Source organism: Rhineura floridana, chromosome 4 (assembly GCF_030035675.1).
Source record: "Rhineura floridana isolate rRhiFlo1 chromosome 4, rRhiFlo1.hap2, whole genome shotgun sequence".
NCBI lineage: Eukaryota > Metazoa > Chordata > Lepidosauria > Squamata > Rhineuridae > Rhineura > Rhineura floridana.
The window spans coordinates 9,240,721-9,253,935 of record NC_084483.1 but is presented as its reverse complement, the minus strand read 5'-3'; the positions used below and the strand labels follow the sequence as shown (position 1 = coordinate 9,253,935).

The window sequence follows — 13,215 nt, the reverse complement described above, 5'->3', positions numbered from 1 at the left end:
AGATTAACATTTACTTATAGAAAGCCAGTGCAGTATAGTGGTTAGAGTGCTGGACTAGGAGGTGGGAGACCAGGGTTCAAATTCCCATTCACCCGTGAAGCTCACTGCGTGACCCTGGGCCAGTCACTGTCTCTCAGCCAAACCTACCTTACAAGGTTGATGTGAGGATAGAATGGAGAGGGGGAGAACCATGTACCCCACCTTGAACTCCGTGGAGGAAAGGAGGAATATAAATGTAATAATAAAAGTGGGAAGAGCATTTGGTCAAGAAAATGCAAAAGGAGCCAGCGCAAATATCAGAGCAGAGTGCCTTCATATGGTTTTATCATTGAGGGAAATCAAGAGTTTAAGATAAAGTTGACAGGTTTAGCTGTAACTTCTTATATATAAACAAAGTATTTGAAGTACATAATAAAACAAATTTTACAAGAGCTGAAGATCTGTTCTAAGATTTCCATAACAAAGTCTGCAGCATGCTTTGGGCTGTTCTCCTGCACTTAACAGCACTCCTTTCCATTTTTAAAAAACTGTCCTCTTTCACTTCCTCAAGATGCCATGCAGCAAATCTCAATGGACAATACCACAGGAAGGGGAAATACACTGGCTCCTCAGACAACGGCGTGGTTTGGTCAACATGGCGAGGGCTGTGGTATTCCCTGAAATACACAGCCATGAAAATCAGGCTCCCGACTTTTGTGGATAGAGAGAGTGGAGATGGTGAAACCGACTAACATACTCAAGCTATGAATCTTAGAAATGGCAAATATAAGGGGTTATATATATGCTGTCCTCCGCCCAAGTCAACTCATTTGTAAGTGACAAGAGCACTGTGCCAGTCCAGAAGTTGCTTTTAAATTCTTTTAATGAATAGATGGCACTGTTCCAAGGTGTGGTTTTCATGTTACACATTTTCTTATGTACATAACCTGCCTTTAAAGTACAGGCTAGGGGTTGGTGGTGGGAAGAGATGAGGTTATGGGTGAATCTGGCCTAGGAAGAATGCCTTCACCTGCTCCAGGCAGAGGACGTAATCTCAGCCTGTAGCTCACCTTGTTTTGAAAAGAATTGCACGTGTGTCAGGATTATAGAGGTGAAACAAATTGGGGGAAACTACCCTCTGTAAGCTTCCCTTTGCTTTCAATACTCAAGTATGTTCCTATCCAACTGAAAACGTTTGCAATATTTTCATATAAATATTTTAAATAAATAAATAAATAATTGACGGCAAAGAATGAACCATGTTATTCTGCAAAGTGAAAAAGATATAAGCTGTTAGGATGGAGGGCTCTATGGATCAAATCTGTGAGATTTTAATATATCAGTTGTTGTTTATTGGATGGTGTGAACCCCACCAGACCATTTCCAAGGAAGGGGAGAAGATAGCAACTTTATTCTTGGGTTGGCATCAACTAAGCAAAGCCCTCCCTGCTATCCTGCTCTGGCTACATGGTTCACATCCTGGTTCATTTATTCTGTATTTGAGTCCTCCTCTTAATTTTCCTTTTGGCTAAAATGTATTTCTCAAGGTGAAGGGTGGGGGAGAGAAGTGGTAACCCTCAAATGATGCATAATAAAGCAAAATACTTGCTATACTATACCTTTTCACAAACCTTTTTATTGAATACATGAAAACATGCTTCTTAAAATGTTTTTACAATTCTTACAAAAGCCTTATGAGACCGCTGATGGTTAAGTATAGCCTTGTGGCTAGATGTTGCCTCAGGCTTCTGCTAAAAATGAACAGACGCGTTACTAATTCCCAAGAGATGTGAAAATGATAGACTACTTTTCAAACTCGAAGACCATAACAAAAGATGGAGTGATTCCACAGACCTGAACTTACAAGATCTGAACAGGGTGGTTCACCACAGATGCTATTGGAGGTCACTGGTTCATAGGGTCGCCGTAAGTCGTAATTGACTTGAAGACACATAACACACACACTTTTCAAAATCCAAGTTGAATGAAATTAAGGTGGAAAGATGTCATTATCACAAATTGAGACACTGTCTATCACAGCTCTTTTATTTTCATCAATGCCTACAATTTGTATATTATAAATTGTTAAAAACTTTTTTTGTTTCAGCACATATTGATAGATACTGAGAAGGGAGAAACTTCTGTAACAATGCCATGAGAGAAAGAAAGCCCTAATTGTGAACCATTAACTTTAGCAGTAACTTCTCGGGGTATGGAAAGGATTTATTTGCCTCTATCCCAGAACCATATTTTTACAGGTAGTTCTTGTTTCAAACATAAGGTCACTCTGTTACTGGACATGGAAAGTCTGATATACACCTGCAAGATCTAAAAGGCTATCAGGCAGGTATAGTGACCATGATGTAGTGGTTTAAGCTAAAGCAGCATTCAATACTTAGCATGTAGGGCAGAGCAGTCCAGCTGTGTTCCAACTGCTACCGTAATCCCACATCAAACTTCTAATACCCAAATGCTGAAGAGCGGTAGGTCAGTGCTTGAACACCTGTCCTGCATGCAGAAGGTCCCCAGCTTCAGTCCCTGCCCTCTCCAAGTAGGGCTGGGAAAGACCCCCATCTGAAATCCTGGAAAGCTGTTGCTGCCAGTTGGGGTAGACTAGCCTTTATATCAGTTTGATGCCCTCCAGATGATCTGTTCTACTGGAAGCTTAGTTCAAAACATTTGGAGGGCACCAAGCTGAAGCAGATGGCTGACACAGGCAATACTGTGCCAAAGGAACCTATGGCCTGACTCTGTATAATGCAGCTTCCTCCTCAGATCCGAGTCTCTTCTGATAGGCCTCAGAATGCCATGATGCAGAGATGTCACCTTGCCAATACCATGCATATACCCTCCCCAATCAACTTACAAGGTTTGTGGACAAAAGAAAAGGCCCAGTCACACGATGGTGGTTGCCACAATCACGAAGGAGGGGGCTGGTTCTGACTACTTTGGGTATTCTCAGAACTCAATCCTGTGACCTGCTGAGTCAGGGCCAAGTAGCATGTATGATCAGGTCCTAAATTTTGTTTCTGTGGAAGTTTGGAGGTATTCTAACCACAAAATTTGAACTATGGCTGAGTCAGGGAGGTTTTTTTTTTTTACTGCAGATTAATTTAGTGAGAGCTTATTTCTATGCGAGGGCATCATTTTCCATTTGCTGTTCCCAAGTGGTTGGATGAGCATGAGCAGAAGTGTGAAACACAACAACAGTTGAGCCTCCTTCCCCTCTAAGGAGATGGAATTTGACTTGTTGAATTTTTAGAAAACACATTTGTCTGTCTTTTTGGCTGTGTCTTACATTAGCCAACAGGTTCTGTCTCACTACAGAATTGCAACAAGGTACTCATATTACCAACTTGTCAATGCTCACGGCATTTATCTCACCACCTTCGTTTGAGGCAAAATACCCAGGCAGGTCAATCATTGGCTGTTCCAATTCAGCTAGGCCAAAAGAAGTGTTGTCACAGAAGGTGGTATTCAGAGTCAGAAGGGAAGCTCTGGCATTTGTTCTTTCTATACTGGGTAGGGCTCAGAGCATCTCCTCTTTGGTGACTATCTTTGAAAGCCACTATAGCAGGTTCATTCCTCCAAGAATCCACATGGCCCAGAAAGGACCCCCTTACATTTGTCTGTCCTGATCTGTCACTGCACATCTGGGACACTGGCTGGCATCTGGTGACAAAATCTAGTTTCTTTCCTGGAGGTTCCCATTTCTGGGGATTCTGTGCCTCACAAGTCATTGATTCAGCGGTTAAAGGACTACTAGAATGCAGCTCAAACTCTTCAGTGTTCTCATTGGTGTTTTTAGGTTTAGGCTGGTGCTGCTGTTCTGGAACACGATTCCATGTTCTGGTTCTGCCATGATACAGCGGGGTCTGACATGGTGTAAGGGTGGACATGCTTCTTTTTCGAAATGGCTTGGCTTTTTTAGTTTCATGAAAACTAGCCGTTCTTCTGAACTGTGAATTTCTTGGATAGCCTCTCTCTGATGGCTCTCCTTCGTTATCAAGATATCTAGGGTGACTTCTTCTAATTAGGGACTGGCTAGGGCTCAAAATGGAATTGAACTGCAACAATGTAAAATCCACCCTAGAAGAGGGCCTGTTCCCTGATGCTTTGGGATGGCAGGGTGGCTGCTCCAAAAAAGGAGATTTGATTCTAAACTTGTTTGTAGCCGCTGCCTCCTGGTTTTCTGTGCTCACAGAGGTGTCGAGCACAGTGTCTGTCAAAGGGTTCTGAGAAACATGATAAACCTTTGTTGTTTCTGTGAGTCCTTGCTTCTTCATTTCTTTCAGCTGCTGTTGTGCAAGGCGGTAGCTGAAAATGGGGGGGATTATTTTTTGAGCAGTGAGCTCAAGGCTCTCACTGGCAGAAGCCCCTCCTCCTTCTGCAAAATAAAAGCTTCTCCTGAAACCTAAAGGCATATCTGGAGGTTCTCCAGAAAGTGAAGGAGGAGCTTCTCTCTCAGAAGAGCTCTCTTGTTGCTGCCTCTCTTGACAGATATTTTCCTCATCAGAATTCCTCCGGAAGGTAGGGGAGTGGGCAGAGTCACAGCGCATGGGGATGCTGCACTTCTGGGTTCTGCAAAGCTTCCTCCACAAGGTGATGAGGACAGTAGCAACGATGATGGATAAGCACAGGGATATGCCGGTGACTGTGACAAGATTATTACTGGGTTTCTGGCCTTCTTCAGGATGCAGTGGTGTAATGGGTACAGGCTGAGTGGCTGAAACAAAAGAGTGACTTACTGAACAGCTGACGATTCACAATATATTTCCCAAATACAAAACCCATTAACAAAGGGCATGAAATTGTCCTCCATTGTCAGGAGCCAATGGGGACACCTAATCAAAAAGCCTGCCACTTCTAGGACAGCAAATTATACGAGGGCAGGCCGAGACCCGTCAATACGAAACACAGATTCAGTATTTCTTCAGGGCCTTGTCGCTAGTACCTTATAACCCATCACTGGTTCAGATGTTGCTTTATATCAGCCTACCGTCCTGGTTCCTGTTGCTTGACTTCACATCATGCCTAGCTTTGACACTTTTCTTCTCACTACCTCTTGGGTTCAGCTTTGCTGTTCTGCTCAGTCTATATGTCCCAGCCTATGTTATTCATTTAATTGTTCACTCAATATGTTAACTGCCCTTCATTGGTTAGCGTCCTAGGGCAGTGTACAAAAATAAGGGTAACACAATAAATTCAATAAAAGTATTTAAAACCTTACTAATGTAAATAATACTCTGGCAATTACCTTAACCCAAGCAAAGCCAGGGCAACAGGCATGAAGTAGTCCCAGGAAATAGTTGTACTAGTATTGATCCCCTTGCTGAACAGTGGTATTTTCACATCTTAAGCAAAACACTTCCTTGCACCTTCATTCTGTTTTTTTGATCTCCCAGTCTACATTGTTCAGTTTCCGGTTGATCCTCACCTACTACTTTGGACCTGCTCCTGCCTGACAATATAATGTTTGGGTAATAAGTAATGAATGACCACTTGTAGCAGCAACCACCAATATAAGCAACTTGATGGCAGTGGAGTTATGTAGGGAACAAGGCACTCAATGCAGCAATAAAGGGTAGAAACACACTCCCTGTTCTGCCGGTTCCAGTGCATCCCCATCTCTCTTCTGAGAATGGGGGCACATGATGCTAGTCAAACCCCACCCCTTTAATAATAATAATAATAAAATTTAATTTATGTGTCGTCTATCTGGCCGATGGCCACTCTAGGCGATGTACATGTAAACAGTTAAAACACAATGTGATAAAATACATTAATACAATATATAAACAATACAGCAGCAACAACAATATTAGTGCAGGGTAAGAGGCATTTCAGTCATAAAAGTTAACCCTCCCCGGAAATCCCAAAGGCCTGTTGAAAGAGCCAGGTCTTTAAGGCTTTACGAAATACATTTAGGGAAGAGGCGTGCCGTAGATCTTGTGGGAGGGAGTTCCAAAGGGTGGGGGCCGCCACTGAGAATGCCCTCTCTCAACTTCCCGCCAATCTAGCTGTTTTTGTTGGCGGGATTGAGAGAAGGCCCTGTGTGGCTGATCTTGTCGGGCGGCATAATTGGTGGCGTTGAAGGCGCTCCTATAAAAGCTGGTGGGAGCAGCTTGAGTGCAGTTTTTTTTAAAAAAAATCAGCTTCCAAGAGATTTTACCATTTATCGGCGGATCAACCTGTTCCCCCTCCAGGTGCAGCTAATGGAAACACTTTGCTCTGGTGACTAGTGTGTTCATGGCCTAATGTACCAAGTCACCTTGCTCTACCTTAGCATCCATGATTTGTAAAACATCTGGAGATACACAAATAAAGAATGCTTAAAAATAAACAAGCTAGAAATGTATTCTCAGCTAAGCCAGATAGTGAAGCATCCCGTGGGCCAAACTGTCTAGGAAATAACTATCTATCTTGCCAGATGCAGCATGTGAACTGGCAGTGGGACATAACAATGTTTCCTTTCTGGAATCAAAGAGCAGCACATCTTGTACTATGAGCATTAACCACACATGGGGGCTATCCACCTAAGGCAGTGTGTGTGGGGGTCATCATGCAAGTCTGGGCCCACATGATCCTCTCATCCAGGCATGCATCCCCCCCTGCTCAAAAGCAGCATCTTTTGGACTAGCCTCACAAGCATTAACTCTCCGCAGATTCAGAAAAACAGCAGTGGGAATTTCAAGTTTTCTGGGACCAATAGTAGGGAGACAGGAGATGCAAACAGTAACCATTTTATAATTGACTTTTTAAGCTTTGCCACCATGGGCTGGTTCTTATTTGTTACATGCTCTCTTGTCTACAGTTGTTTTTGTTGTTACATTTTATTGTGCTGCAATGTTCTTCACTAACGAAGTAAAATCATCCAAAGTGGTACAAGAGGTGGTGTGGAAGGGACATAAATTATCATGGCTAAGGGGACAGAGCCTGTGTCTCACACCGTAAAAGGATCCAAGTTTTAACTTAAGTGGGGACGAATTTTGTCCTGGATTACTTAGTAACTCAGGCAAAATACAAGAGACAGCCCTGGTATCCTGGATGCAAAACCATTTGTTTACAACATACACCATATGAAGACCATGATCTACATACCAGTCACCTGACAATGGTAACAAACTAGCAAATTTTACTGGCCAAGTAAAAACTTACCAACCGGTCAGGTTTAGATGTTTTCTAAATATGCATCTCAGTACAAAACTGATGTGTATGCTGTTCTTAAGTGACATCTCCATGCTGCCTAACATCTATGTGCATAAAACATTATAAATATTAAATAGGTGCCATCTTTCTTGTATTTGCAGCACCTATTGAAGACCTTCCTCTTTCAACAAGGCCTTTTAAGTAGAAACCTTATCCCAGTTTGCATCTGTGTTGGAATTGTTTTTGGGTTTTTTTTTTTTAAAAAAAAGATGTTTTAAGAATTTAAAGCAGTTTTTCAGACACTTACATATGCTTTGTTTTTAATATTGAAGTGTGTTTGTTTGCTGCCCTGGGCTTCTTCTTGGAGAAGGGGCGGAATATAAATGTAAATCATAGTAGTAATAATTAAAATAAATAGCCCCATTTTGGGGGTTCCTTCTTTCATTTCTGCCGGTCCTGAGGTTTCACACAGACACCTGTCCCCACACAATATGCACTGGAACAGACGAAACTCGTATATAGCAACATGAAGAGATAAGGAGGACAGAATCACTGCGGATGAAAATGCCTTCCCAACATAAAGCTCACATACTGGAGCATTCCTCCAAGGAGCACAGAGATGTTTCCTGCTGTCTCCCAGCGCACTCTTGCTTTAGCAGGAATGGGAAAGATGTGAGGCACTCCCGGTGGCGCTCCCGGATACCATCCCCACAAGTCACGCTACAGGGACTCCAGGCCTGCCAAAGTCTCCAGGATCCTGTGGATACACACAAGTTACATTAGCGGAGAGGGACATTGTGTTAAAGGGGCATAAACAACAAATTACTAACCTTGAAAATGGATGCAATCTGTTGATATTAGGAGCGGGTCCAATTTTCAAACGTCTTTGGGGGAATATGTCACTTCCACATGCAAGTTGGACTGCAGAATGGGTGCTAGCTACAGGAGGAGCAGGAATAGACCTGGGAAATCCACCCAAGCTGCAGATTGCAGTGCTGGCAAGGGACTCAGCCCTACATGTCAAGGAAAGGGAACCTGTGGCCCTCCAGATGTTGTTGGACTGCAACTCGCACAATTCCTGACCGTTGGCTAGAACTGATGGGAGTTGGGAGTCCAGCAATATCTGGAAGAGCACAATTCCTAGGCTGAGAAGTCTTTCTAGGAAATGTGTTTATCTATTTATTTATTTGTTTCATTTATAGACCGCCCATAGCGAGTGGCTCTCTGGGCGGTGTACAAAAAGGTTAAAATACAAAATATCAACAATAAAATCAGACAACAAACAATAAACACAAGCAGCAACAAAAGAAAAAAGAAAAATATAAAATTATAACATAAACGCTTAAAATGCCTGGGAGCATAGCCAGGTCTTAACCTGGCGCTGAAAAGATAGAAGCGTAGGCGCCAGGCGTACTTCTTCGGGGAGGCTGTTCCACAGTTCGGGGGCCACTACAGAAAAGGCCCTAGATCGAATAACTGTCCTCCGGGCTTCTTGTAGTGAGCTCACCGTTCCACTTATCAGATATCCCAGGGCTGCTTGCCAGGAGCACCAGCAACGCTTCTCCCTTCACCTAGCCTACGCACTCACTTGGAAGCACGTGGCAATGTGGCCAGCCATGAACTGGCAAATTCTTCTTGCATACGGCGATACTGGTAGATGGACAAATAGCCTGACTTGATGTAGGGCAGCTGTCTAGGTCCCTAACTTTCATAAGCAAATGAGATCACACCATCGGCAGAACTGTATTACCCAAGAACAACTGAAACACAGTTAGGGACTTTCTGACCCATGTTCGTCACATGCAGCGCTGCTGCTGTTCTGCTGCCATTTGGCTTCTGACAAAAACTACATTGTTCGTCTTGCCATCTGCTGTGGTAGGGGTTTTACTTTATTAATGATGTAATTAATGACATTACTCCATGCCATTCATTTCAATGCAATGCAAAAGGGAAGAAGTGTCATCATTTACATACTGGTCGCAGACTGAAAACAACAGTAGCGAATACCAATTGTATTTGCTGGACTGATTTCCGTTCCGGACATGGGATGCATCACCCTACGCAGAAGTAACTTTCTGCTTTCTACACCAGCTGCAGCCTCTACATGGTTCTCAGCATACAGAATGTTGCAATATTCCTGGCTTGAAGATATGAGGGTGTGACTGATGCTTGGAAGGCTGAATCAGAGCGAAAAAGTCTCCACCTTGTGGGGAAACCAAGCTGGTGAAGAGCATTTCAGATGCAAGTTGCCTTTCTAGTCCACGGACCAGTTCACACATGTATGTTCCATCACTGGTTGACTATAGAGTTAAGTGACAACAGGGGAGTGACCCAAAACCAGGCATTTCCACTAGTTGGAACCACCAGTCACTTCAGACATCTTATAAAGGCGTATCTTTTTGCTCAGACTTTCCCTGATTCATAAGATAGGACCCTGTCTTCATTTGTTTGAACTTTCCCTTTTATATGCTTTCACACTAGCTTTTTATGGGGTTAATGTTGCATTTTTTTACTGATATACTTTTTGTACACCACACAGATTGTAAAAATATTAAGCGATTTATAAATATTTTTAAATAAATGGAGGAGGGGCCATAGCTCAGGGCTAGAGTCAAAGATTTTTATCCTTGGCATCTCCAGTTCCCAAAAAAGGTCAGGCAGCAGGTGATGTGGAAGACCCCTCCCTGAGACCCCCAGTCAGAACAGACCACTGGTTTCCCAACGTTTTCCCCGATGAATCACTTCAATATTGCTGAGGGTCTTGGTGGACCGCTTAACGGTTTTTTATGCCGTTGGTAGTAGGGATTGTGACCTGGCAATTGTTTTAAATGAACAAAAAGCTGAGATCTTAATTAAACCAGTAGCACAATCCATCCTCCCCCCCCCATGCAGATCTGCATGCCTGAGAGAGATTTTCCATAAGAGATTGTAGAGCTCTTCCCTGTGGTCATCTCACTCCTGCCCCCAGGTCACCTGCCAGCCTTAGCCTGGGCAGACTGCTGCTCACCTAGCTAAGGGCCAGTGAAAAGGATTTATCATGTTTTATGGGGTTCCTATCCTGTGCATATAACTCAGAATTGTGCCTGCAGCAGGGAGTGGATCACACTGCAAATGTTATATTCTAGGTTCTACAGTGCACAGATGCATGGCACTCAATCACAATGGCATCATAATTCTTCAAGGTTTCAAAGGAAACAGTTCTCAAATGGAAATACAGACCAACATTCCTTTGGATTAGCACACATTTTTTCACTCTTGATGAGGTATTATCTCTGTGCAAATGGCTAAATTCAAAACAGTATTTGTTCACGCCTTCGTCGAACAATGTGCAGTTGAATTCAATCTGGTTGTCCTCTGGATTTATAACAACTTCATGTAGTCTTAATGCCCTTTGTCCAGAAGGCCCAAGTTCTTTGAACACAGCAATGTTCCCACCAGGAAGAGAAGTACATGGAGGAGGAATGACAGAAATCACAACTGAAGACTCACACGTCAATTCTTCTGCCACAATTAGCTTGTATCCAAATCTGTGCACGAGATCTACAGGTCCTTCCGAAGCAATGATTGAATTGGTCTCTGCTGATTTCAGTAATACAACAATATAGGCTTCTTGGCCAACCAAGTGACAATCAAATCTCACCCACTGGGACCTAGTGAGAGTAAGTTCTTTGCTAGTTCTCAGTCCCACAGTCTTATTCGAGATCAGTTTTCCCAGTTCATATAAGCTGCTGGTCAGTATAACATCCAGAGAAATCATGGTCTTATTCATTGGACATAAATATTCACTAGTAAACAGTCCAAGCTGAAGGAAAGACCCAACTCCCTCTGAGCTCCTCTTGAAATTGAAGTGAAATAAAGGCCATGTCGCACTCAGTGGAATCTTCTCTCCATTCCACTGGCTCTCAGAAGCCATTCTGAACCAGTAGTACCCAGCACTCTTAAAATGGAAGCACTCAAAGACAACAATATCTTGTAACTGGTTTTGCAGAAGCTGTTTCTTGGTAACCGTTTGATTGGTGCTGCCATCTATTAGCAGGATGGAGATATCTTTCAGCGTCACATTGCCATCATAGTAATTCTGTAAGCCAACTGACACTGTGCCGTTGCTTAAAGCTACATGAGTTGGTTGCTCCAAGATGAGATATTCCACTGCTCCAAGAACTGAAAAGAAGGCATTTGACAATGTCATTAGTGAACAAAAAGAATCAAGGCAGGAAAAAGAGAGGAGAGGGATTTAAGAGGTTTTCAAGAAATCCAACAAAACCCTCTCTCTGTGGCAACAAGCAGTTCCCAAATCCCTTCCCCATTTCAACTTGCTAGTGATCAGTTTTTCAAAACTCAGATGCAGCAGACACTTTAGAAGCCTGTATCTGTCCCACTCCCCCCCCCACTTCACCTCTGGCAAAACAAATGTTCATGTCATTTCAAAAACCTGACAATTTTTTTGCCTCTGGCTAAAGGTTAAGTAAATACAAATACTATATGCATAACCAGGGACAGCTAAACTTCTGTTAAATGTCTTGAAACGATCCCGTAACAGACTAAACCAACTGCCCTGTGGGCAAGAACAGAAGATTCATCTGCTCTGGGGTGGTGGGTGTCGCTTGGGTCACCTCAAGCCTTTCCTGCTGTGGCAGCAGTGATGAAAGGCCAGCAGATTCCAGGAAGGCCCTGGAAGGCCAAGGACCTATGCTGTAAGGTTAGCAACTTCCACCTGCATCATAGCAGCTTCTAGGAAGGTTGAGACACCAGGCTAAAGAGGCCTGCCAAGACCTGTTTCGAACTATGAGCAGCCTGCATTGGCAGGTCCATCAACTGTGGAAGTGGTGGTGTCACCTGGATAGCCCCAGAAGGCCGAGGCCCCCACCCCCATGAAGTCAACATCCAACTGCATTGCAGCACTTCCAAGAAGGCGTTTCAATTTCTGGGAGTCAAACAAATCTATAATTAAAAACTAGTGCCCGAGTTTACTTTTTTCCTCCTTCCTCACAATGGTTTTTCCTTTCATGTCGTGTCTTCCAGAATGTAAGCCTGAGGGGAGGGACAGTCTTATTACTGGTATCAGTAAGCTGCTTTGAGTACAAATGCTGTAAAAAAAATATCAAAACATTATTTCCAGCCAAGTATTGTGTATTCCTCAAGTGCTACTTCTTAAAGCCTTCTCTGCTACATATTATTTTGGGCACAATGTTTTAAGAACTGCACAAAACAAGATTAGAGAGGAAAAGGTTGAATGAATGCCAGTCTAGGCATACTTAGAAGAGTAAAGAAGGAAGGACGGGACTCTTCAATTACCTAAAAGAAAAAGAACGAGAACTACTAAGGGAAAAAGAGAAAACAATTGGAAAAAGAAGTCTAGGTCCCTGCAGTCCTGTGCAAATGTGAAAACTTCATATACGCATCTAGAAAGGTCAGACCACCAGCCTACACAGCATCCATGAAGACAGCTCAAGTTAAGACAGCAAAAAGTACAAAAAATTAAACTGTAAGGCCAGAGTCTGTTTTTTACATTACGTTACAACACAGCAATGTTAAGAACTAACAAATGCTTCGTGAATCTTTTCCTAATTGCTCAAAATATTTGACATAAATGATCTCTGTAACCTGGAAAACATTCCTAAAGGTTAGGCTGCTTCTGTAAGCCCCAAAATAGAGATTGGGGACATGAGATTGAGAAAGAGAGGGTTGGCTGGAGCAAGAATGGACTTCGGAGCTACACTACTAGACAGTAGCACAGTTATGGTCCTGACTTTGTTTCTAACGAACTTCAGATGTGTATGGGTGTAGTATTCTTCAGAGATTCAAATGTAGACATAATTGTACCACCTTGATTATTTCTACATGGGTTCTTTTTTTCCGTTCGCATATAACATCAAGCCACCCGATAACAACAGATTTCAAAATAGGCTTAGTGAATTGTCTCCAGTGACTTCCACTGCATACTCACCATAATCACAGAGCATAATTAGCAGTAGATTTGACAAATCTTTCAGCATCTGTTTCATTCTGATCAGGAGGGCTCCCAGTTCCTTTTATTCCTCATGTCCCATTCCAGGTCCAGAGTACGTGCTCTGTCCTTGCAACTGC

At 42.9% G+C, this 13,215-nt stretch overlaps 2 protein-coding genes across 2 annotated transcripts in view; one reads left to right on the top strand and one right to left on the bottom strand.

Moving 5' to 3' along the window:
- LOC133382851 (fibrinogen-like protein 1) overlaps window positions 1-1,595 on the top strand; it is a 16,501-nt gene extending 14,906 nt beyond the window's left edge. The window contains exon 8 of the mRNA XM_061622400.1: window positions 551-1,595. Within this exon, the coding sequence (XP_061478384.1) occupies window positions 551-731 (181 nt within the window). The 3' untranslated portion in view covers window positions 732-1,595. The remainder of the gene's footprint in view (window positions 1-550) is intronic.
- THSD1 (thrombospondin type 1 domain containing 1) lies at window positions 1,499-13,215 on the bottom strand. Its single transcript, XM_061622386.1, is given in 5 exon segments — window positions 1,499-3,451; window positions 3,453-4,705; window positions 7,721-7,885; window positions 10,348-11,289; window positions 13,076-13,215. Coding segments are annotated over 5 exon segments (2,547 nt in total). The 5' UTR covers window positions 13,134-13,215; the 3' UTR covers window positions 1,499-3,322.